This window comes from Schistocerca cancellata, chromosome 1, assembly GCF_023864275.1.
Source record: "Schistocerca cancellata isolate TAMUIC-IGC-003103 chromosome 1, iqSchCanc2.1, whole genome shotgun sequence".
Lineage (NCBI taxonomy): Eukaryota > Metazoa > Arthropoda > Insecta > Orthoptera > Acrididae > Schistocerca > Schistocerca cancellata.
Genome location: NC_064626.1, coordinates 246,683,451 through 246,708,891, shown reverse-complemented (window position 1 = coordinate 246,708,891; position 25,441 = coordinate 246,683,451). Strand labels below are relative to the sequence as shown.

At 39.9% G+C, this 25,441-nt stretch overlaps 1 protein-coding gene across 1 annotated transcript in view; it reads right to left on the bottom strand.

Annotated features, from left to right (window-relative positions):
* Positions 1 to 23,108, bottom strand: part of LOC126167177 (uncharacterized) — a 145,110-nt gene extending 122,002 nt beyond the window's left edge. Inside the window, exons 1-2 of the mRNA XM_049920460.1 lie at positions 23,026 to 23,108; positions 22,783 to 22,924 (exon numbers count right to left, since the gene is read on the bottom strand). Of these exons, the coding sequence (XP_049776417.1) occupies positions 22,783 to 22,924; positions 23,026 to 23,108 (225 nt within the window). The remainder of the gene's footprint in view (positions 1 to 22,782; positions 22,925 to 23,025) is intronic.
* Positions 23,109 to 25,441: the final 2,333 nt, after the last annotated feature.

Genomic DNA, 25,441 nt, shown 5'->3' with positions numbered 1-25,441 from the left:
ACAATTTACCGAAGTTGGTTTAAAAAAAACCTATCTCGCTGTGTTTTCATCTGACCAATCAGGGTCTAAATGTTAACCTTAAGCTCCACCTACAAAAATTCTGTCTATCCAATGAGAAACGTTATACTTTTCCTGGTGGGGCAATGCTTTTAAAAGTTTGCAACGTAACAGAGACGCGAAAAAGTCTCACGCTAAAACTTGTGGCTGGTGTCGCCCTTTTAGTGTTATCGTAAGATCTATACTGTTCTTCTGGAGGGCTCTAGCTTTTAACATGGGCTGGGGGTTGGTCCTATCGGTTACCTGGCGACGTAGGTGTCCGTCCCTTATCGTAGGGCCTTCTAGCTTAACACGGTTCTGCTCTCGGCTTCTGTTCTCGTTTCTCCCCTCGGAACTGCGTCTGTCTCACGGTGGGAAGGTATGATATGCATTTAGGCGTTCTTGTGTTAGTCTGTGGTATTCCATTTGCTCACTCGTTACTCGTATTACTTTGGTTAATTTAATGTCACGATTTATTCGGAGCTATGTGACATACTGCCGGATTTGCTTGTCATGTCAGGGTTTTCGTGGAAGGTGTTGGATTTGCCTGACACCTTACAAGTTGCGTGGAAGTGGTAGCGTAACACTTAGACAACGTAACAGAAGGAAACAAGTGACGACAGTAGAAGGGGAAATTAATGTTCTTGTTGCTGCTGCAGTTGACCCGCACGTTTGCTCCCGCGGAATCGCACGAGAAAGTGTCATGAGTGAGGCAAGTGTCCTACGTATCTTCCATCTACAATGGTTCCATCCATATCACATGTCTCTCCATCAAGAGCTTCGAAGACCCAATTATGAGAATCGTGTTAACTTCTGTACATGGGCACTGAGAAAGAATACTCCAGATGTTTGTATGTTGTTTAATGATGAAGTTATATTTACCAATTATGGTCAGGCAAAGCGCCGAAGCATGCTCTATTAATCTTTCGACAATGGCTTCGTCATTGTGAAACATCAACATCCATGGATTGTAGACATGTGGTGTGGGTTAGTTAACCATCCGCTCATAGGCCCGTTTTTCATAGACGGAACACTGAACGCGCAAAAGTATTGCAGACTCCTAACAGACAATCCGCGAATGCCGGAAGGCGTTCCTGTGCAGACTAGAAGCAACCTCTGGTGTCAGCATGAGACTGTCCAGACCATAGTGCACTTAGTACTACAGCAAGTCTTAGAGGGATTGTTTCCAGATCGTCAGATTGGACGCAGAAGACCTGAACCTTCGGCCGACCCGTTCTCCGGTTTCGACGCCTGCAGAATTATTTTCTATGATGGAAAGCTGAAAGCCGCTGTGTACAAGGACATACCAACTACACGCGATGATATACAACGTTGTATTACTCCAGCCTGATCGGACATCCCCGCCGAAGTGCTTCCACATGAGCAACAATCACTCCATACCAGACAGGAAGCGCATATTTCCACGGCCGGTGGCCATTTTGAACACAACCTTTGATGGTGAGTTGTCTTGCTACTGGTCAGAACCCACATAGCTTGTGTATACACTTGTATTGTTCTTCAGTGTGTGCTACCGTGGGTATTGTAGAAGTGTCGATGTGGGAAATTTTCAAGATACGATAGCTCGTAAATGACTCGCACTAAAATGCTGCAACAAGCACCACTGACAATGTAATGTACTCTACTTTTAGTCTTAATATCAATAGGCATTGTTCCATTTTAAAAAGTATGTTCGCACAAAAAATACACTAAGTATTATTACAGTCTGTTGATTGGCTATCAATACGAGCCCCTGACTACCAACCCATCCTGTGAAAAACCGCACATTAGCAGCAATAACCATTTCCGCAATTTTTGCGGTCCATGTTCACAAGTTTGTTTGAATTTGTGCACGATATAGTCTTGAAAGGAAGACAACTAAAGGCGTACGAAATATCTAAAGCCATAAAAAGGTCAGATGGTGGAACACGATAGATTTTATACGAAGGAGCAACAATGGCAAGGTCTTCGAGATATTTATCGCTTTCTTGAATACTGGTCAAAGCCAAGTGCGAAAACGGACGTTCGGTTATTTTTTTTATAAATAAAAGCTCCGCCAGAAAAATTCGCTTGGTTACAAAGGCCGTTTCCCAGAGCGAGAACTAGCATATTGTAAGTGTGAAAAATTGGTCCGCCTAACCTGTTTCGGCAACCTTGTACTTTGCTCTGTTCCCACAATTGAAAATCCTCGCTCGAAAACATTTTGAGCCCAACACAGTGATCAAACCAGCATGCGGGTGTTTTGCAGATCTTATAGAACGATAATTCAAGGATGAAATTTACGCACTAGAGTAACTTTTTGCAAAGCGAACTAACGTAAATATTAATTATACAAGGGTTTTTTTACGTATTTTCACTGGTTTACTGGCTTTCAGGTGACCCCATTCCGCCGCCAATGCTACCACACTCGGTTGAATATATTAAGATGATATATTACAGGTAAATAGTAATCCATGTTGCTTAACAATTCTAAAAATATAGCAGATATGATTACAGTCGGATTCCAACACTAAAATAATTGCTTTAAATTTCATGAATGTTTCACGTAGCTACTTTTGCTTCGGCTAAAAACGTATATAATGATCTATAAGTTGTCAAGTGTCTTCAGGTAAGTCTGCTGTTAGTAACAAGCTTCAGATGACTCATATGTGGGATGCACACTAGGGATTCCCTTTCACGGTTGAGACCTCGGTGGCATTATCTTTTTTATATACATATATTGTTGGTCCTAGTCGAAATACGCCAAAACTGTAGATTTACTAAGAGCGTGTTCACAGTTCTGTAACTTGATACACCCACTGAGCAAGTATCTGTCTTATTTCAGCTAGCAACTGATTTTAGAAATTTATGGTAAATTCGTACGGGACCAAACTGAGGTCATCGGTGCCTAGGCTTACACACTACTTAATCTTACTTTAACTTGCGCAAGGACAACACACGCACCAATGCTCGTGAGTGCATTCGCACCTCCAGGGGGCGGGGGGTGGGGGGGGGGAGAGGGAGCCAAGACGCCTCATACGCCGCGCAGCAACAGAAGTGTTCTCTGTTGCTTTAAGCACTCAGTAACGAATCCTCTGCTTTACTATGATGTGAACCACATCGGTTGATTTCTATTGCATTGCCCTTAGCCTAATAAAATTACCAGACACACACACACACAAGTTAGAGTGACAGACATTTGCTTATCTTTTGTTTGGTTTCTGACGTAAATCATTCTCAATGCAGGATAACTGCGCCGTCTCTTCTTCCTGGATCGGAAAAAACTGTTACTCGAGATATCACCAAGTGCTTCAGATGTGTCGCAGAAAAAATTGTGTTGACCAATTTTTGTAGAAACGGCTTCTATCATTATTTGCTTTCTGATGCTGTCATTTGAACCAGTATGTCCTTGTTCTGAATTTTTTCGCAGTTGCAGTTGCACAATTTAATTCATATCTGGCATTCTGTTATTTCCAAAAAAGTATTTTTATGATCTGGTGATGACTTTACCGAAAAGCAATGTGTTTATTTTACTTTTTAAAAATGTATGATTAAGAGAACATTTGAAGAGAAGAAGTGGAGAACGTTCTAAGAGAGAAACCTCACATTTGTTGAGAGAGTGGGTAAAACAATGGATCTCTACATATACATAATTTATTTGTATCCAAAATATTCAGAGTGTCACTTAGTCACGACGCTTTATCTTTGACAGAACAGAAATACATTAGCAAGTTTGTAACTATTAGAACTATAGTCAGCAAAAAGCTGTTTTAGTATCTTTTAAATTCTGAAACCACAGATGGAAACACTTATTGGCACAAGGGCGAAGCGATATCTACGAAACCACATATGCAACACTACCTCCGCGATTTGGCACATGGGTCAAGTCTAGGAACATGAAAGGCTGCCGATAACACGACAGCACTGTATAATGGTACTTAGAAGTTTTCCATTTCGACTCATATAATTATGTGAAAACGTTATTCAGATGCTTCTAAGGCTTATTTCAGCAATTGCATCATGTAAGTTCGCAGTCGAGCATCTTTCTTTACCAAAGATAAAGTTCCGTTCCCAGGGTAAAAAAACTCTAGGCATCAACGTGGCAAACAAATTCTCATTCCTTGATAGTGAGTATGTCAACCCTTGACACCAGGTACTTGGAAAAGATCCAGTTCTCTGCTACGCTGCTAATTACTGTTGACAACTAAGTGAACAAGCAAAGTGCCTTTAGTTCAATAATTTCAATTTTAAACTAATCCTCTAAGTTTCTCATTCTACTGGAACAGCTGCAGCGCCCTTTCCCAGGAAAAGGTATTTTACACTATTATTATCACATTTCCTTTTGTTTGCTAATAGCGGTACAGACATGCTGTTAATTAGATTGGGTAGTGGTATTGAAAAAAGAACACATTTTTGGTTAAGACAGTTTATTGGACAGAATACAGAGTTGTCAGAATCTCAACGCTTTCTTCACAAGCTGTTCCTTCATGTTCGGTGTCATAACACGACGATCCGCTGCAAACCTGTGCTTCGCCGACTGCAGGCTGCTGGTGCTCTTCCTCTTGACGGCTTTGTTGACCCCTAGAGGCTCAGCTAGCAGCTGCGCACCACCTGGAACAGTACAGAACTGTCAATGCATTACACTCATCAGGGAATCTACCCTTCACACTTCAGCATGCAGTATTAATCAGAATGTGTGCTAGCAGCATATATTATCTCTCAGTTTCAAACCAGAACTGCATCCAATTTATCTACGAAATATAATAGATTAGTACTTGTTCCACAGATCATGAATACACTTCGTAATGAAGTGGTACGTGTCAGGTTAATAAAAGGTGTCTATACAAGATATTACATTGCACAGAATATTAGATGACAATATTTTTATTTTTTTGGGGTGGGGATGGGGAAATTACCTACTTACTATATCGAAAAATTCATCTAATGAGTAGGAGTAGTTCCCATTCAGAAATTCTTTCAATTTCCTTTTAAATGCTATACAGCTATCTATCAGACTTTTGATGCTATTAGGTAAGTGACCAAAGACTTTTGTGGCAGGATAATTTACCCCCTCCTGAGCCAAAGCTAGATTTAACCTTGAGTAGTGAAGATCATCCTTTCTGTTAGTGGTGTAGCCATGTACACTGCTATTACTTCTGAACTCGTTCGGATTGTTAATAACAAATTTCACAAGTAAATGTATATATTGTGAGGCTACAGTGAAGATTTCTAGCTCTTTAAATAAGTGTCTGCAGGATGATCTTGGCTGAGCTCCAGCAATTATCCTGATTACACGCTATTGTGCAATGAACCCACTTTTACCCAATGATGAGTTACCTCAAAATATGCCATACGAAAGCAGAAAATGAAAATAGGAGTGGTAAGCTAATTTAATGATATGTATATCGCCAAAATTTGCAAGGACCCTAATAGCATAAGTAGCTGAACTCAAACGTTTCAGCAGATCTTCAGTGTGTTTTTTCAGTTCAACCCCTCATCAATGCATACACCTAGAAATTTTTAATATTCTACCTTAGCTACCGATTCCTGATCGGAGTCTATATTTATTAATGGCGTCATTCTATTTACTGTGTGGAACTGTATATACTGTGTTGTCAGAGTTTAATGAGAGCCCATTTGCAGAGAACCACTTTATGATTTTCTGAACAACATAGTTTACAATTTCATCAGTTAATTCTTGTCTGTTGAGTGTGATAGCTATACTTGTATCATGTGTGATTATATATAGTTTTGTAGTATGCAAGATTTGTAATGTAGACTCAAATTAGACAGATATGACTAACGTTTGTGATTAGCCCAAGTTCATTAAATATGAACTCGACAAGGAAAGATACTGAGAGCATAGACATGAGGGGAACATTTGTGAAAACTTCTGTGGAACCTGAACAAACTCATAACACTAATGTATTTTGAAACATGTGAAAAATGAATACTTTAAATTAGAGACTTATAAATTAGGTTGTTGCCCCCTAATGAACCGCGTGCCACGACCTTAAGACATTTGTTTTGTACTAACGATGGACTTTTATGTAATCTTCGACGGAGAAGTTATGACACCCACAGATTTTGATCTCCAGTAACACACACCAACACCTAGATCTCACTCTTCCCTAACAAATGCTCTAAAACTTTATGTATTTTGTGCTCTGTCATGCAATGTAGCTGTGCCATTGTTGTCTTTTCCACTGCGAAGTCCTTCGCCATTATTGTGTCTAAGAATATCCCACTACTGGAATTTCTATAAATTTCGTGAATAATAACGACTTTTATTTTGGATAAATGTTGTGCATGATCTTTTTCATCCTCAAAATTTTCAGACTTTCCTGCAGGAGGAAACCGACATTATTTCCACGGGGCAATTTCTTATTCTCCTACGACACTTTGAAGAAGTGTCTACACTATTCCCATTTGAGTCCTGCTAAATAACTTTGTGAACTGTGTTTCTCTAGTACACAGTGGTTCGAATATTTAATTGTACTTTCGTGGTCGCAGTATCTCTCACATGTACTAGTCGCAATGTTTCCCATACCTAGTTCAGCAGTCAAAACAGTGAGTCAATGTACAGGACAAAAGGCGACGATTTTCTTTCCCACTACAATCCAGAACATTTATTTATTTATTATGCAATAGCATAGCTGAACATATGGATCTTTAAAAACTGAAAGGACTAATTTTGCAACACTTACATATACTTCCTTCGATGACAGGAAGGATGAGTTCAGGGCGCTGGTTCAATGAAGTACAGATAAATATGGTAACACCCACACTAACATGGAAACACGGTGAAAAATGCACGCTTTAACATAAATGCAGACGCTGTCGAAGCCTGCTGCTCGCGCTGTTTTATTTGACTGCGAACGGCGCTTGTGCAATGTCCTCAATACATTGTGTCAGTCGGGTCCGAACAGTGTTCTCTGTAGTTAATGAGTGCATTATATCGGATCTACGCGAATTCGAACGCGAGCAAATCGCTGGCGCTCGTGTGCTGGGTGTCTCCATAACGGAGATAGACAAAGTTTTTGGCGTTTCAATAGGCACCATAACGGAGATTTATACCGCATGCAGCGAAAGCGAAAAACATAGTTCGCTAAGTCGCAAAGCGGACGAAAATGTGTGCTGAGTGATCGTGATGGACGGTCATTGAAGTTTATTGTGACAAATGTAATGTACGACAGCTGGAAGTTCACTTCAGAACTTAATGTTGCACTCGCGAACCTTGTCGGCGCTAAAACAGGAGGCTGGGAAATGGAGGGCTATCTGGGATGCCAAAACCGCAAGTCAGTGGTGCAAATTCCCGTAGCAGAAAATGTGATGCCGAAACCATAAAAACTTGTCTATGGAATAATGAAGTAGAGTTTCTTGGTCGGATGAGTCGTTTCACACTGTTTCCAACTTCTGGTCGTGATTACATCGCAAGAGCGAAACATGGTGGTAGTTCAGTGATGATTTTGGCTGCAATATCGTTGGATTCCATGGGCCCTGTGGTTTCTCTGCAAGGTCGCATTACTAACACGGATTATGTGACCATTTTGGCTGATCAGGCCCATCCTATGGGTACAATGTTTGTTCCGTAATAATGGTGATGCGTTCCAAGCAGACAGGGCCCCTGTTCAAACAATTCGCATCGCCCAAGACTGGTTTTCTGAGTTCTAAGATGAAGTGTCGCATCTACTCTGGCCACCAGTCTGCAGATCTAAATATTATTGGGCTCTTCTGGTCTACTTTGGAGGATAAACTGCGTGATCGTTAAGCATCCGCATCATGGTTATCTGAAGTTGCCACTCTTTTGCAGGGACAATCGAGTACTATTCCCTCGAAAACCGTGAAGGACTTTCACAATGAGATTCTCACTCTGCAGCGGAGTGTGCGCTGGTACGAAACTTCCTGGCAGATTAAAACTGTGTGCCTGACCAAGACTCGAACTCGGGACCTTTGCCTTTCGAGTCTCGGTCCGGCACACAGTTTTAAGCTGCGAAGAAGTTTCATATTAGCACACACTTCGCTGCAGAGCGAAAATCTCATTCTGGAAACATCCCCTAGGCTGTGGCTACGCCATGTCTCCGTAATATCCTTGCTTTCAGGAGTGCTAGTTCTGCAAGGTTCGTAGGAAAACTTCTATAAAGTTTGGAAGGTAGGAGACGAGGTACTGGTAGAATTAAAGCTGTCAGGACGGGGCGTGAGTCGCGCTTCGGTAGCTCAGTTGGCAGAGCACTTGCCCGCGAAAGGCAAAGGTCCCGAGTTCGAGTCTCGGTCGGGCACACAGTTTTAATCTGCCCGGAAGTTATCTATTCAGAGACGACTGGAAGCTTGGACGAATGCCAACGGTTTTCTTACACAGTAAGAGGCAACTAGAAGTAGAATTAGTAGTTTCTTGTAAATATTCTGACACTTCCGATACAGTCTCTGGAATAAATTCATCAGCATCTTGCAGAATTAAACGTATGTGAATACTGCCTAGTGATTATAGTAAAATGGATTTACCCTTAAAAGTTGTCAGATAGTCGTATCCTGTACAACACAATGAAGGTTCACACTGTACTAACACAATATTTTCTACTGTTCTAATTAAATTTTCGTGATGTGAGGCTCAGTTCAAACACACAATTGCACCTGAACTGATGACTGGAGTAATGTCACGAGTACAACTTGAAATAGGCCTCATTAGGAAAACCAGTAAAAATCAAAGTGCACATGTTACAGTGGAACTGGCCTGAGAAACTGTAATGCAGTTGTGCGAATTCCTTATGTTTAGGATCAATAACCTCTTCATTATATTTTATTTTGGAAAGTATTATTTGTTAAGGTCTCTCGAGGTAGAACAAACAGGTTTGAGAGCGCCAGAAAAATGGTTTTCCGGCGTCTTTTGGACTCAAACGGCTAACAGCCCCACTCCAAGTAGCCACAATCTCGGGAAAGCGCTGCTCAGTGCGACTTCAGCTCCATGCATCAGCTTGAGCCTGCTGGCAGCTGCTCAAACGAATCTATTGTCATTGGTCATTAGTCTTACACAAGACTGGCAGTGTTTCTGTAAGGTGCTATCCTCTGTCAGGGGATTAAGAAGCGCTATTGGGACGGCCGTCTGAGAGGAAATTTCGCCCCCTGCAAACTAGCCTAGTCGGCTACAAACGGCACCCGTTTAGAAGGATTAGGGAAAATCCAGCCCCTCTTCAAGCCCCTTCCCCTGCCTCTCCAAATGTGACAAAAACACCTAGGCAGCTAACGAAGATACTGCACCCGGTCGTCATAACAGATTCCGTCGAAATTTGTTTTCTGTGCAGAGATTGGGCAGAAATAAAAGTGATAGAAACGGGAGGTCCACGTGGCAAATCCTCCAGGAAAAAAGTATCATTTCTGGCACCGGTCGGACGAGGCATGAGCTTTCATGTTAGCGTAGATATCAGACTGTAGAGCTGTAAAGGTAAAAACTGTAGAGGAACTGAGCAAGACAGATTGTAATACTCCCAACAAATAATTGACGATGTAGATTGTAAGCGCTACTCTGAGGTCAAAAGATTGGCACGGGAGAGGAATTCGTGGCGGGACCACATCAAACCAGGTAAAAGACCCATGACATCAAAAAAAATTTATGTTATTTGCATTGCAAATAAACGGAAATAATGCTCAGTATATTTATTAATATCTTCACGAGAGGCATGAAAAGAAAAAGCTAAAGGAAATTTGGAAATGCAAATAATGTTCTGGAAAGATTTGAAGCCGCACGAGATAAGTTCGTATATGAAATTAGATACTTTAATCATTTTACAGTTGACGTTTTACACGTGCTGCGAAGATATTCGTGATAAAAACAGTGCAAGCAGTAACTTTATCTCTTGGACACGTTACAAACGCAGAATTTTATTGACATGGTTGCTTTAAAGTGTCTGTATAAAAAGAATTCCCACTGTGTTATCAAAATTCTCTCCAAGAACTTCACGTTACTCGGTCCAGAACTAACAAGCGAATAAGCTCCGTCGAAGTAGCTAGGGTTGTTCCCAACGGCCGATGGGCGGAGTTTGCCTGCACCGGGAACATACTTTTTGCGCGTCAACTCCCTAGTGCTGTTCGGAGGTTAAAATGGAACCAATAGAGCAGTGTGCGATTTTCAGGGGGGGGATGAGGGGGATGAGGGGGATTTTCCCCCTCCCCCCTCTGTATCAGACCATCCCCTCCTCTGGTTTTAGTTTATGCATCCCAACCTGGGATGTTTATTTCCCATACACTGGAGTAAAACTTTACATATAATTTAAATTTGTGGAGCCGAACACTGAAAGTTTTTGATAAGTCTTACTATTAATACTATTAATGTGTTTCATTTTTCTATCATCAGAATAAGTACAACTTTTCACAAATGTGCCTCTACTTTTTGAATTCCCCTCGTATAACTGTACCAGTATGTAGATTATTTTGTAAATAAGCTTTACCTATAATGTACATTTAAAGATATAACAAGGGATGGCTTTTCTGATAGTGCATACGCATCAATAGTGAGTTTCAGCATTAACATCTATTTATAAATAGCTGTTTAACCATGCGTAACGCCACGGTCCAATATTTGAATTCTACTAACCCCCTAAGACATCCTCCCCCCCCCCCCCCTCCCCAGGTAAAAGCACAAATCGCACCCTGCAATAGAGTAAATCCTTACACATCAATAACAAATCCTCCTTGGAAAGTTCTCTGAGAGTCCCCGAGGATGCTGCAAGTACAATACTTTCTTGGAAATTTTTATGCAATCCTGAATTTTCCTTTGCCGTTTCCTTTTCAGGACTGAAGAAAATATTAATAGATACAATACATTGAGCATTATTTCCGTTTATTTGCTGTCTAATGAACGTAAAAACTGAAAGTACAATTTAAAAAAGTTTTCGCATAGGTACTCGACTCCACGACCTTCCGATTACCATTCAGTGTGCTTTCCGCTCGGTCAGCTGCTGCCTGTTAACTACTTTAACATATATTCCTCACGCCTCGCCCGACCTGAGCCAAAAATGCTGTTTTTTCTTCCAAACGGATGGCCATCTGTATCTCCCACTTAGAACAGTTTCATTTCTGGCAAAGCCCTGCACATACCATGAATTTCAAAGTAATCGCTGATGACAAGCAGGCGCGGCTCCATTGTAAGTAATGGTGTGTTACGTCTCTTCGAAAATTCTTGCGATCGGGTCTTCAAGACCGCTGACTACCACGCACTCTTCCCTGATTGGCTGTCTTGTGCTCGTAGCTACACAACAGTGCATTTCCACCCGAAGATTATAAGGGTGGGCTTTCTAGATTCACTAGATTCAACTTACTGTTATGACGTTGTCGGGCTGATTTTCTATCCCCGTGTTCTTTATGACAAATTCGATTGGGGAATAATTACATTGCGAGGTAGCAGTTCCTTGAACAGGCTTCTGCACAACGTTCTCGAGTTCACATAAAAATAATTCGTATAAAATGCCTATCGGGGCTGGAAACAACTTGTTGGAATCAGATTGGGAGGGTTGGGGGGGGAGAGAAGGTATTTTCTCACGAAAGTTTTTCAGCATATTACCTCAGAGGAGGACGTATAAAAACAAAATTAAAAGACACTTCGTACTCACCATTGTCGGGTTTGGTGACGGCGAAGCGTCCGTTGCAGTCTGCGAACGGTTTCGGTATAGAGTGCGGCGTCCTCAGCGGCAGGTAGCCGGCAGCGAACACCCGGGCCTCGCGCTGACCCCGCACGATCTTCTTCTGTCTCCTCAGCCTGCGTGCCAGCAACGAGTCCGACTGGACGAGGCTCAACCAGCTGGCGTTGACTTCACTTGCCGCCAACAGCGACGGGCCGTCCAGCTTCCTGTAAAATAAAAATAACAGCTATTAATACTGACAACTAAGAACTCGTCTTTGATTTACATAAGCAGGAAAGAATCTCTAGAGTTTCAGACGTGTTAGTACTACAAAATATTTATTTCATCTCACAAGATTAAGGCTTTCAGGCCCTCTCATGAAACTAAGCAGGCATCCATGGTGAGTTAACAATACAATGGGCATGAACAGTACATAATGATGAAATAATACAAGTTAATAAATCTACTAGAAGAACCAGTGACGGTAACCGACCTCAAAATTCAGCTGAAAACAAAAATTCATGAGAAACATACGATGATGATGGGTTTGTGGGGCGTGGGGCGCTGAACTGCGCGGTCATAAGCGCCCATTCAAAGTCCCAAGTTGTCATTACGCAGCACAATTATTACGCAGCACAATCTAGCCACTGTCACGGATGATGGTGGTGGTGGTGGTAACAAACACCCAGTCCCCTGGCAGAGAAAATTCCCAATCCGGGAGAGAATCTAACCCGGTAACACGTGATCCAGAGGCAGCAACGCTAGCCACTAGACCACGAGCTGACGACAGAAACACATGAATTGCACCAGAACACGTAGAAACACAAATAGGTAAAATAGAGCGAATTAGTAAATTTAAGTATCATAGAAATTATACAGCAAAACAAAGTAGGAAAATGTTACAGTTAAAGGGAAAGACCGCATGTTTTGATAAAATGTCTACAACAAGCAGTATGTACCTAGAAAAACAAAACACTGTATCACAGTGGTGAGAACAGAATGTCTCTATGCCGGATCGGCATGCCAATGCTTAACGTAGAGCTAAATTGGGCAAACCATGGGTACCTGAAAGACTGAGTAATACCAGCAATATATCGTTGGAAAACAGCAACTAACGAGGAGTACCAGAAGTAACGGCAAAGTGAAGATTAATCTTCTTTGGACACCTCTATCGAATGGATGAGAAGAGACTAACAAAACATTTCTGTATTTCTGGAAAAAGAAATTGACAGTAGCATGTATTACAAGAATAAGCAAAGTAGAAAACACCAAATAATCTGAAACAGAACATTTTTTTAATACTCAAAAACTTCTTTTAGTAGGCTGCGGAAGCAGAAATAAGAAATGCGTGACAAGAGGACGAGACAAAGGTAAAGAAAATGTGGAGAAGAGTGCTGGATTATACGGAACAACTAAGAATTGTTGCGTGAACCTAGTAGCTCAATACAAACATCAGTAGTGGTATCATCTTAGTATTATTATTATTATTATTATTATTATTATTATTATTATTATTGGCAAATACGTGCTCCGCACGTGAATGATCCATTTACGCGCAAAATAATCCAGACAGCAAATAGAAAGAGGTTGATTATTGCCAGTGTAAGAACATTGAAAGAAAGTTCTCACAAAGCGCCAAGTAACATTATAACGGAAACGCAGAATAAATTCTCTGCGTGTCATTACCCTGTCAGTCTATAGAACTTAAATATTGACGAAGATCAAACCCATCTACAGCTTATATAAGAAAGAATAAGAGCAGAGTCTTAACCTCTAATAACAGCTGTATAAAATCAGAACGAAAAACTACAAGAGTATTACAGACCATTGGCCGTAGTTTCACACTGCTACGCGAAGAATTAATACAGTGTAGTATCCTGTACGATTAAAAAATACGTTACGACCGAACGGTTGCAGCTAATAAGCCTGGCATCGTTATACACAATTTTCCTCGTAATCGACCTATCAATGACATTTTGTACGAACGTTACTGATTAAGACGGCTCATCCAATAAAATGTGGGATGTAAAATTTGATGTAAACCACTTCAGTACAGGCGCCCTGGGATCAGTGTCACATAACCTGAAGGGTCCTCTCTGAGTAGAAACCCAGAGTACAGCAAAGACAGAAATATGAAGTATCGTTATGATCTGAAGCGTTCATACCTTGCATATTGTAAAATCACTGCGAATTAAGTCCCTCCTTGGTCACGTAATTATCAAAGCCTAAAGGATCCTTTGAAGAGAGAAGGATGAACAATGGTCTTTTTGGGCTTCGTCTGAGGCTTAGAGTCAGATAAGAGGAAAGAGCTGGAAGAATGGCGTTGAGGCAGGAGATTCGTTACCAGAAATCCACCCCTCCCCTCCCTGTAGCGGGCGGGACTTTTCTTGCGACTGGTGGTCCGCTACCACAACCAATCTGTGGTCCCTGCCGCCTCTAGAATTCAGGCATAATGCTCTCACCCAGAGATCGCGATAACTAAATAAGTCTTCCGACAGCTGATGATACGCAAATGGTAAGGTCTGCACGGGTAACACTTTTACTGAAGCATCTGTATCATTTAAGATCAAGAAGAAGAGATACACAGAAATTAAGATTTTTATCTTAGTAACAATATAAACGCGGACCTATGGGCATCAGTTACAGCTGTTTTATGCACTGAGTCATTGAGACACGGTATTACAGCGAAAAGGTATGAAGAAGAATTAAATCAGAGTTCTCGTATAAACCAAGCTTAGTGAATTCTTCCTAAAGGGGCAGACGGGCTACAAAACGTCGTCCCAAATTCACATTCCTACCGACTATAATGCACGTTACTTTTTACTGTTTGGCAATGGCAGTAGAGGTCTATCTTAGTTTACAGACTCATTTATCAGGCGTGGAACCACTAACGACTCTTCACTCTTTGAAGGGTTCGGTATTTGCTGACTTCTGATGCCAGGAATTCTCCAAGGGATAAGACCTGGGATTCGAACATTATTCGAAAGATGGATGCCCATCGAGTACTAGCAGTCACTACAACTAGTTCATTAAGTCTTCCCATCCTGTTTGTCCTGTTGTCACACAGGAAATATCTGAAAGTTGACAGAGACAAAACTAGCAATGAAATAGCCGAACCTATAGCCAAACTAAATTTTTCGTGTCTTAAGTACTTTCTGTTACATATTTACTACTTTTACGACAACCAACTTACGGTGGAGTAATATTTACATCTGTTCGTGCCTAACAATCAGAAAATTCATTAATTAGCATTTAACGTAGTGCAAAGAAGCATTTGAGTTCTGTTCATCTAAGTAGTACCAATCATCCCACTATATATATTTTTATGTCACTTCCTAATACCGCTAAATGAACAAAATTATACATATAAAAGGTACGCCTGTATTGCAGTTGAAAAAATTTGATCTTACCGAAGTATTCTGACATGTTACCACCTAACTCAAATTTTCAGCACCTGCAACTGTTCATGAGCGTTCATTTTACGTGAGGCACTTGGTAAACTTCGATCTTTAGTAAGATCACAGTGTAAGTTTTTCTCGTTTTGCGGCGTGTGACCAATATTCAGTCTTTTACTGGAAGTGACCTGCTGTAAAACCCTATACGCATTTTGCTCCTTGCAAAAAACGACATTTCATTTTTTCAGTCATCATTATACGTATTATTGTTAAGAAGTGGCAACATTATCAATATTCTATAATAGTTTTAGTAACTCCTGCATGCGTTAAATGCATTAGGCTACAGAGTATAAAATAAAATTTATGTAGTTTCCCATGAATTACGCGGGAACCTACGTCTCATTTATCAGTTCCATGCATCAATGGAAATGGAAGTACGGTGCCTGCAGCAAAATAAGCAGTTACCATTGGAGGAAGCTGAAACAGCACACGAATTCCGTAATTCCTGTCGCAATAAAATGGCTCTGAGCACTATGGTACTTAACAGCTGTGGTCATCAGTCCCCTAGAACTTAGAACTACTTAAACCTAACTAATCTAAGGACATCACACACATCCATGCCCGAGGCAGGATTAGAACCTGCGACCGTAGCAGTCGCGCGGTTCCGGAACTGTCGCAATAAAACTGTATCAATCCTGTGTGTTGAGATTTCTGCATCATTTTCTCGATATGTGGAAAAGACTACTTAAAATGATAAATATATACTCTAGTGTAAAATAAAAGTATTTTCGGAAAACAAAAGCGATGTCCTTCCAACAAAAAATGTAGTATGAACTAAATTTTAGCTATGCGACGCCAGAACCATCCTTGTGCTGACAACACACAAAATTGCAATAGCGACAAAATGTTAATGGCTTCATATCCAGAGAAATAAAGGACCACAAAAACCCAGTACCGGTCACGTCTAGCAGTTTTTTAGACAACCGCTGTCCCGAGCTTGCTGCAAAGTGAGCCACTGCATTTAAATAGGAAAGAAGGACGTATTCGAGGTGTAGATACGAAACTATGTAATAAGATGAAATCCGAACTCATTTAATCAGCGCGCAAAGAATAGTTTTGTGGCAAACGATGAATAACCGGTATCTCCGACAATGGACCCACAGAACTGCTGGTGAAAGTAAAAGTAATTGAACAAAAGATATCGGAGGCACGTAAAAGGAAAGAAGTGTCATAACAGAGCTTAATGTGGGAACTAAAGACAAAAACATTTATATTAATAGGTTCGTTATCGCACAATCTCAGTGTAAATATGGAGCACTGCACAAAAAAATAAAGTGTCAGTCACCATTACATTATCCTGGGGAGCCTGAAATTGGGCTGACCTATTTGCCGTGATCATTTTTAGAAACTTTTGGCCGTAAATGTCAATCAAGTTGCGAATTTGACAAATGTACTCCACGTCTGTAATACCGATACAACGATCAAATTCTTTGTAAAACCGGGCGGGGTAGCGCAGTGGTCAGCATACTAGACTGGCATTCGGGAGGACGACAGCTCAAATCCACGTCCGGCCATCCTGATTTAGGCTTTCCGTTATTTCTTTAAATCGCATAGGGCAAATGCCGGAATGGTTCCTTCTAAAGGGCATAACCGCTTTACTTCTCCATCCTTCCCCAATCCGGGCTTGAGCTCGGTCTCTAAATGAACTCGTTGTCGACGGGACGTTAAACAAATCTCCTCCTCATCATAAGACAGACTAGAAATCTGGGTTCAGAGTAAGTCAGAGTAGCAGGGGTAGTGTGTATTGGACAGTCTGGCAATGTACTTCGCTTGAAAGGATGGAAGCTGGCATGCTGTATAGTGAAGGCAGCATTATTTAAAAAATGACTTAATAATATGTTTCGAGGAAGGATATTGAGCAAATGAGATTATATTAATGGGAGAATGATAAAAGCCATCTTTTAAGGTAATGCCGTTTTTTAATATATCTGTAACTGTGTAGCTTCTTAATGTTATAACACTGCTTAGGGTTGAAGTTTGCTATAGAAATTTTATAATGCAGCATAAGGTTTTGACTTGCAGTTGAAACAAGTGTCAAGGAAGGCAACTGTATAGAAGAGTTATTAAGAAACATTTTTGCGAACGTCATGTGCGGGAACTTAATAATAGGGTATATTGTTATAGCTTAATGATACATAGTAAAAATTGAATTTTTGTTCTCATTTATCAATCGTTTTAGGTACCCATTTTCATTTTACTTTTATAACTGTTTGCACACTCGTATTGCACAACGCGAGTTTTGCACTGAGAAGCATATGTGAAAACTAGTAAGATACCGTCTTGTAATGCACATTGCAAGTACGGCAAATGACATTTGATTTTTGACACATCATTGTTCCTAATAGCAACAAGTTGCGAGCAAACGAGCGTTCCGTGCGCACAGGTGGGCCAACAACTTTAAGTACCATCAAAGTTTATGTCCGCTACAACGCACAGTGATTGTCAGAGTGTATTTGTGAAAAAGTTTCAGTTCAGAGGGCTAATACCAGTAGATTTCAGTAAAGTGTTAGGTTGTGAGTTTTCAAGCACTTTTATCAGAAAGTCAGACGCGTTAAATTGCTGTGTAATTACAACAACAGTTCTGATACAGTACTTGTTTGTAAGACTAAAGCTAAATATTTGCAAGATTCAAAAAATAAATGGCTCTGAGCACTATGGGACTTAACATCTGAGGTCATCAGTCCCCTAGAACTTAGAACTACTTAAACCTAACCAACCTAAGGACATCACACACAACCATGCCCAAGACAGGATTCGAACCTGCGACCGTAGCGGTCGCACTGTTCCAGACTGAAGTGATTAGAACCGCTCAGCCACACCGCCGGCTGCAAGATTCATGGCCAACATTTTAATCTTAGCCATTTTGTTTTCCAGTCAGATGACATACGTAAATTTAGTTGAAAACGAACTGCTTTGTCGCAGACGAGTTGTTTCGTAAACCGGATAGTGTGGCTTTGGCATCGTGTAGCGTAGGCTTCACATATTTCCGTTCAAAATTAATTATTCACGTTCTGATGCCCTGCACCGAGATTTGCATGTTCCGATGTCAATACAAGTTTTACACATTTCTCAGATAGAAACTGGACCTCTACGTACACAAGTTTAAAAATGTATAAGAAACTTTGAAGTTGACTTGAACGTAAAATTCTAGTATGATATAAAATTTTGATTAGTTTTACAACACGACTGAACAACAGTGAAGAATCTGATGGTAACTGACTTCGGCTGGGAAACTGTCGTAGCAATAATATTACACTTGCTTGAATTACCGCTAATATTAATTATTGTCCTAAAAGTTTGTTGTTCGTGCCTGAGAAATGACTTACCATGATAGAAGCTCCAACAGTGTCAACCATTGTGGTGCTGATATACTCCTCTGTAGGAGCCGATGCTACGGGTGTGTCACCAGTACCACAGCATCGATGGCGGTTGATGGATGCCGTAGCAACCTTTAAAATGTGACGATAATTTTAAAAGAGCGGGCAAATGCCGTATAAGAATTTCTACTTATGGACTACAGTTCTTCGTCTAAAAGTTAAGCGTGGCAGAAATTTGACTATTACTTATTCTACGTTAATAGTGGAGTATCACTACAGATCGTCCATTTCGAACTACTATTCGACTTCGTTATACAATTTGTTTTGGTAACACCCTGCCCTTTTCACGTGCCACTATCTATTGATCGCATACTCCAATGCAGCCATAAAAATGACCTGTGTCCCACATTTCCTACAATTTCACAAATGATCACAGCTGTGACCGAATAAAACTACTTCCGTATCTCTCGTTTCGGCTGAATAACTCTGGCCCCGTAGGTCTGCGAAAGAATGAAAGTGAAAAATTCTGCACGAATAGGAAGGAGCGTTTGTTCAAAGTTTGTAAGTCGGGTAGTGTTACTGTCATTGCGCCACCCATCCAAGTTATAAAAATTATGGAGGGTAACTCGATCGAAACTATAATCTACTTTCGCAAAAAAGACGAAAACGGCTGAAGCGAAAGATATCACGACTATCTAAATGCGAAATTAACCTCTAAATGACATTGCAATACCAGAAAACACAGTAGCAGCTATCTGAACTGAGTACTTATTTATTGAACTACCTTTGGCTAAAGCCTCATCACGCGTTTCAAAGCTGTCAGTTCATTTCAGGTACGGAGCCAGCAAACCAAAATCCACCTACAGTCGATATATTGATATCGCGTTCACTGTATTTATGTTTATATGAATACAGGAGTGTATTTAGCATCTGGGAAGAACTTTGACCCGGAATTGTCGGCATCTCAAAGTATGAAGTCCTGGAAGAATTGGGACCAATCTACTCTAAAAAGAAAACATGGCTACATACTTTATTTGATGCCGATAATTCATCAAAGTAAACTTTGGCACCAGGCCCTATTCATTTCATTGCCCTTAGTTGTAATATAACCCTAACTCATGTACACCATTTGAAACCATCTTCACGTGTATCTACTTCAACACACAATATTACGCCCCGCTATTCACTTATATACATTGTCAGCAAGAACAGTACTTAAAATTAACAAAATAAACAGCGCATCTGAGAAGTGAACGTGATCTTTACAAAAACACAAAAAATCTCAGCAAGAAACGGAAGGGAGTACATCATTCACCCATAAACGTATGCAATAAGCTTGCAGGTCTGTATTCAGTGGAACAAATATAATTAAACAGCCTGCATAGCAGTAGTGTTACATATAGCTTAGTTCGAGGCAGTAGTGTGTACATCTTGCTTTGTAGTTAGACATTTTGTCGTAACTGATCTTTTACAGCTTCATTATTTTGCTAAATCCATATTATACAACTTTTCTGAACATACTGCATTAGTAATTCTGTGCGGCGTAATATAATGCCTTTACTATGAGATACGTTTATTCCGAATATACCTTGTGGTATATTTTTGACTGTGGATATCTTTCCATATAGTTACTCTTAACGTAACGCGCAGATGAACTGTGAAATACATTTATGACAAAATGTCTAGCAACGAAGATCGATGTAGACACTACTTCTTTGTAGTAAGTGATATGTAATACTATTGCTGTACGGTTTTCTTATATACAGGGTGATTCACGAAGTTATGCAAATATTTTAATATGTATACTCGTTGAATATTGGCGGGTAATGTGTTTCCTAAATGTTTTCTCATTTGAAGACGGCAATTTGCAGAACTAGTTCCCTATGTACAAATATTTGCGATCAAGGCTAATAAAGTGCTCCCACACGAAGACTGCAGCGCCGATGATTATTTACTGCTTCATGTAGAGGCACATGAAGTTATCGGTTAACATTAAGATTAAAGTTTTTTTAAAATAAATATGCCTTCAACAAAATGTGAAACAAGACCATAACCATCATCGGAAACAACACGAAGACAGAGGAACAGCAACAGGAAAATGAAGTCTCCCTATATTATCACCATCCCCTTTAGTACTCCGGATTAAAGCATCGACCAACGTCAATAATTGGTAAGACGAAGATGAACATTTCATCTTATTAACTACAAATGCATTCTAATGAAGTGCTACACAACAACGTAATTTTCCGTAACCTCGTTCGTATTGGCTAAACAATGACCAACAAGGAGAAATCTTATCCATCTCTTTTCTCCATGCCTTCTCTTTTTGGAAATTCGTGTCTCTTACGTAAGATACCTGTCTAAAAATCGTGTTGATTTTGTTAGCACACACACGTGGAATATCCATTCATTTGTAAAGTAAATGCGTTCTTTATGAAGATCTGACAGAAGGAGGGTGATCCAATGAAATTGCACTTCATCGCACACCCCATACGAAAACGTCTGCCTTCGCTAACGCTATTGGAAGGAAGGAAGGAAGGAAGGAACGCGTGAAGTACTACTGGCTGCATGTAATTATAATGAAAAAGGCTTACTCCAGCAATTATCCGATCACTTCTGTTACTTTGACAAAAGTGAACGTAAGTCTCGTATCGTGAATATAGTGGAAACTACTAATTTTAAAAGATCGTAGTAACATAACCGCTGACGCTCTGTCGTCACATGACTAATGCAAAAAAACGTAATTCCATTCACTAGGGTTTTACCGACTCATTACCCCCTATCAATACAAGCTTAGCTTACTTCATTAATTACGGTCTAGAACAGAAGCAAAAGACATCTGTTCCACAAATCGTGAAACTGTTCCAGAGCAGTTCTTACGGTAGTAAAGCAAGCTTCCTTACGAACAAATTTTTTCACTGCGTTTGTACGGCGTCAGGCTCAAAAAATTACTTCCTACAACCGAACAATATTGTGCAAAATTAGGACAACGGTCTCATCAATGAACTGGAAATACTACAGAGCCCACGAGAAATATTTACGTATTCCGTCTACAATATAACATAAAATGCAACGAACCGTCTAGCAGATATTATAAACAATCTACCGTAACACACCAGTGATTTGCGTCGCTGCTTCCTAGTTACTTTTAGATCTACATACCGACTTCCGTGATCATACATCTTTACTGAAGGAAGAATAATCTCACGACAGGCTAACGTTGAGCACATAAGTGGGAGGATACTTCGTAATCATTAAAAATTGTGCCCTGAAAGCCACATAATACCCAGTACAGCGTTGTATTGCCTCACACATTTCATGATTGTGGAACTATTTAGCAGTATCTATTTTCTTTTGTTTAAATGTTCATCTAGCACACGTAAAATACAAGTATATCCATTACTGTCTTCATACTCAAAAATATTGCAGCATCCAGTTCAGTTTTGGTCCAAATTTGTAGTTCTTAACGCAAGTCCGCATAAATATACATACTGTACAATAACTAGCGTAGATATTTCAGATCTCTAAAGTTGGTACCTAACAATATTAAATCATTTTCCACACATACCAAACACTTTAGAAACAGTATCTAGCACATGTGAACTCACGGCTATAGCACATGTTGTATTCTTCAATAGGGTACAGTTTCGATAACCATGCACGTTTACTAACAATACCATATTTGCCGTTAACAGATAATGACGAAAACCTACTGGCTCTAGAACAAATAGGTTCTGGCGGACCTCAAGGTGCTAAACAGGGATTTTCTTCTAGGAAACTTCGCGAAGACGTTTTGAACCTACAGCATCACATCTGTGTTTCTGGAATATTTAAAGCGTTCCATAGCATTTGTGTACACGGCCAAGTAACTGAAGCACAGTGTTCCATTACGTTTTATAAATGCTGAGGAGAAATTGAGGAAATAAAAAAATAAAATTTTCGGTGCATAACATTTTATCGACTCCTCTAAAATGAGTCCAGGAGTGAAAACCCATTTACTTCAACCCTTCCTTGCAACAGTTAAAAATGAATATTGTATTCACTGGGCGACGTGAGTTACTTACTACTCTGATACTGAAAATACCACAGCAGTAAAAAGTTCGCAAACTTTCAGTGAAATCAAACAGTACCGTCTTAAACTACCTTGAACCTTCCACGGCTAAATATGGACAAGCGATGCACAAGGAATCAGTTTTGCATTTTTACTCTCGGGATATATTTATCATAAACACTCGTACACAGTAAAGATCCACACTGCACGGCCGAATCAACGAGCGCTTAGCATAAAGATTCTGCTCACAGCTCAGAATAAAACAGTGGAGATGCAGTATCTGACAACTTTAATATTTACGCTTAATTATAGAAGATAATTATAGGCAAACTTACCTGAGAATCATCACGGCTATCTCTGGTGGCAGCATCCCAACAATGTCCAAATCTCCACTGCTTGAACAAGCACTCGAGAGTCCCACGAAACACAACAGCGAGTAGAACGGCTCCATAGCGATACTCCACTACTACTGATGCACTCCACAGTCAACGAGCAAATGGCGCGCGCGCTTCCAAACGCATGTCTTATACCCGAGCTGCGGAGATGACCTCATCCCACTGTTATCTGCGCGTGCATACCTACATGTCCACGCCTGCTTGTGGTTGCCGAAGGTTTGAGTAAACTGTACACACTTCTTGAGCCAACTTTCTCTTTTGTACATCTTTAGTAAGTAGTAGTTGTGGTGAAATTGATCATTTACATACTTAACACAATACAGCTGTAAACAGTCCGGGACAAACGTGGTTTACTTTTTGTGTGTGTGTGTGTGTGTGCGTGTGTGTGTGTGTGTGTCACACAGGAAACAGGATGAGCTAAAATGATAGGTATGAGATAATTCTTCACAGATTTATTTTCCGTCAACACCTCCTTAAGATGTAGCACCTGTACTTAATCGGTACCAACATTTGCCTGGTTGTCATCCATAGCGATTTTATCCACCTCCAAGCATCACGGAAAATAGCCAAACCTTCTACATCAGAAAAATCTGCTACAGTTTACCTTTCCTGCCTCACGTTTCATCGGACCCAGCTGACTTATTTCTGTGATAAACTGCAATGAATCCATGGTGAATTCTAAATACGTATCGAATGTTGCTTCATGTAGGCTAAAGGGTCTTAAATTTTACTGCTTTTAACTGGAATTTAACAACAGGCACAGAACACTGATGGAATACTTCTGTAAAGAAGCAATTGCAGTGCTATATATTGTACTATATTTGGTGTATGTAGCTCCATACCAGCTAACCGACCATATTCATGATAAGCCGTCATTTCAGTGTTCAGTTGAATCAATTTTTTTTTCTAGAATTGTGTATATTTCTTGAAATAGAAATGGTGGTCGTGGAAAATACAGCTGAATAGAGGCTAGTATAAACGTGTTTTATTGATGTGTGTCGCACAGGTAACAGAATCAGTTAAAAAGGAATGTACGTGATAAGAACTCAGCTATGGTATGGTGCACCTCACATGTTCACTAGTTCCACGTAATTGACTGAGATTTATAATTCGCTATTTAATTCTGTTGAAAGATTCACGTGTGGCAGAGAAGACATTGAAAAGAAACGGCTTAAATGTGAACATGTTACTATATTTCACTCCTGTGGATGCTACAGTTATGTATTTCATTCCTTGTGTCAGATTTTGAAAACCGTTTCCTATCTGCGTATATTTTGCGCTCTTGTTTCGAAATTTGTAAAAAGAAAAAGTAATTTTTTCTGTCTGATATTCCCTTCATAAATAATTTTGACAAATTCTTTTAGCATGCATTGTACTACTGTGTCCTTAACCAAGATTGGTTTTTAATGGTCATCTTGCAAATCGAACCATGTTAGAGTTAGTGTCTCATCAATTTCTGTATGATAATGATTCACCCATCATAACATGTGGAAGCATCAAAATTGTAGTTAAACTTTTTGTTGTAAAAATGCATTTAAGCATATGAACAAATCATGTGTTTTAGAACCCATAGTAGAAATTATCAGTTACGCCGCAATACTTACTGTGGTTTTATTTGTCAGTTGTATAAAAATGTATTTATTCCGGTACTCACACGCTTTTTGACTTCACCAAACTGAAGCTTATGTTACTATGGATCTTTTTTTCGTTTCCAAATGTCTAAGCGTGAGGAGTTTATGCAATTTAGAGTATTTGCAAGCGATAATGTTAGTCTAACGACATTCTTTGCTAATATTACGAGATATATAATACAAGCTTTCCAATTTGAGAATTTTTTTTCAGTTCGCTTTATATACAAGTGTAGTTAATTCATTGACTTTTGTAAACAACTTGTATTCTGACAAAATTTGCTGTTGGCGTACAAATCCATTTCCCGTACTTTACATCTTAGTATTTAATTATGAACGTGATGCTGCTGTGTGTCCTTACATCTGCCGTTTCCTTCTTTGTTGCTTTTGTGTTCTTAATTCTAATTAAACGATATTGGCACATGATTTTCGTGTGATAGAGCTAAATTGTGATCTCTTATTGCAGTGTGACTGGGTGCTGTAATTATCCGCCTTTCGTTGTTAATCACTAACTGCTCCAAGTAGCCCTAAATTGGGTAGTATGCATTACTTATGAAGAATGCGTTAGCTACCTTTTTAAACAGACGTGTTTTAGCACTCTTTTCATTTCTTTGGTCAGTTTATTACACAATTTTTTTCCCTAATTGAAACTGCTCTTTTGAGTTTTTTTGTTGTTTTTTTTTCTTGCTAAATGTACTTCCAAATTAGCTGCTATTCCACGGTTATGTATAGAACTATTCCTGAAATACTTTCGGTAATGTTTTCATAAATATACGCCATAGACTGGTAGAGTGCTTACTTGCTGCAGTAAGGATACCTAGTTTCTTAAATAGTTTTTTCTACTGACTATAGCTACTATTATCACGGCGCTCCTCTGCAGTTTAAAAACTGGGTTCATGTTTTGTGCCTTGGATCCCCAGAAAACAATCAAATAACTAAGAATTGAGTGTGCGTAGAAACAGAACGTCGCT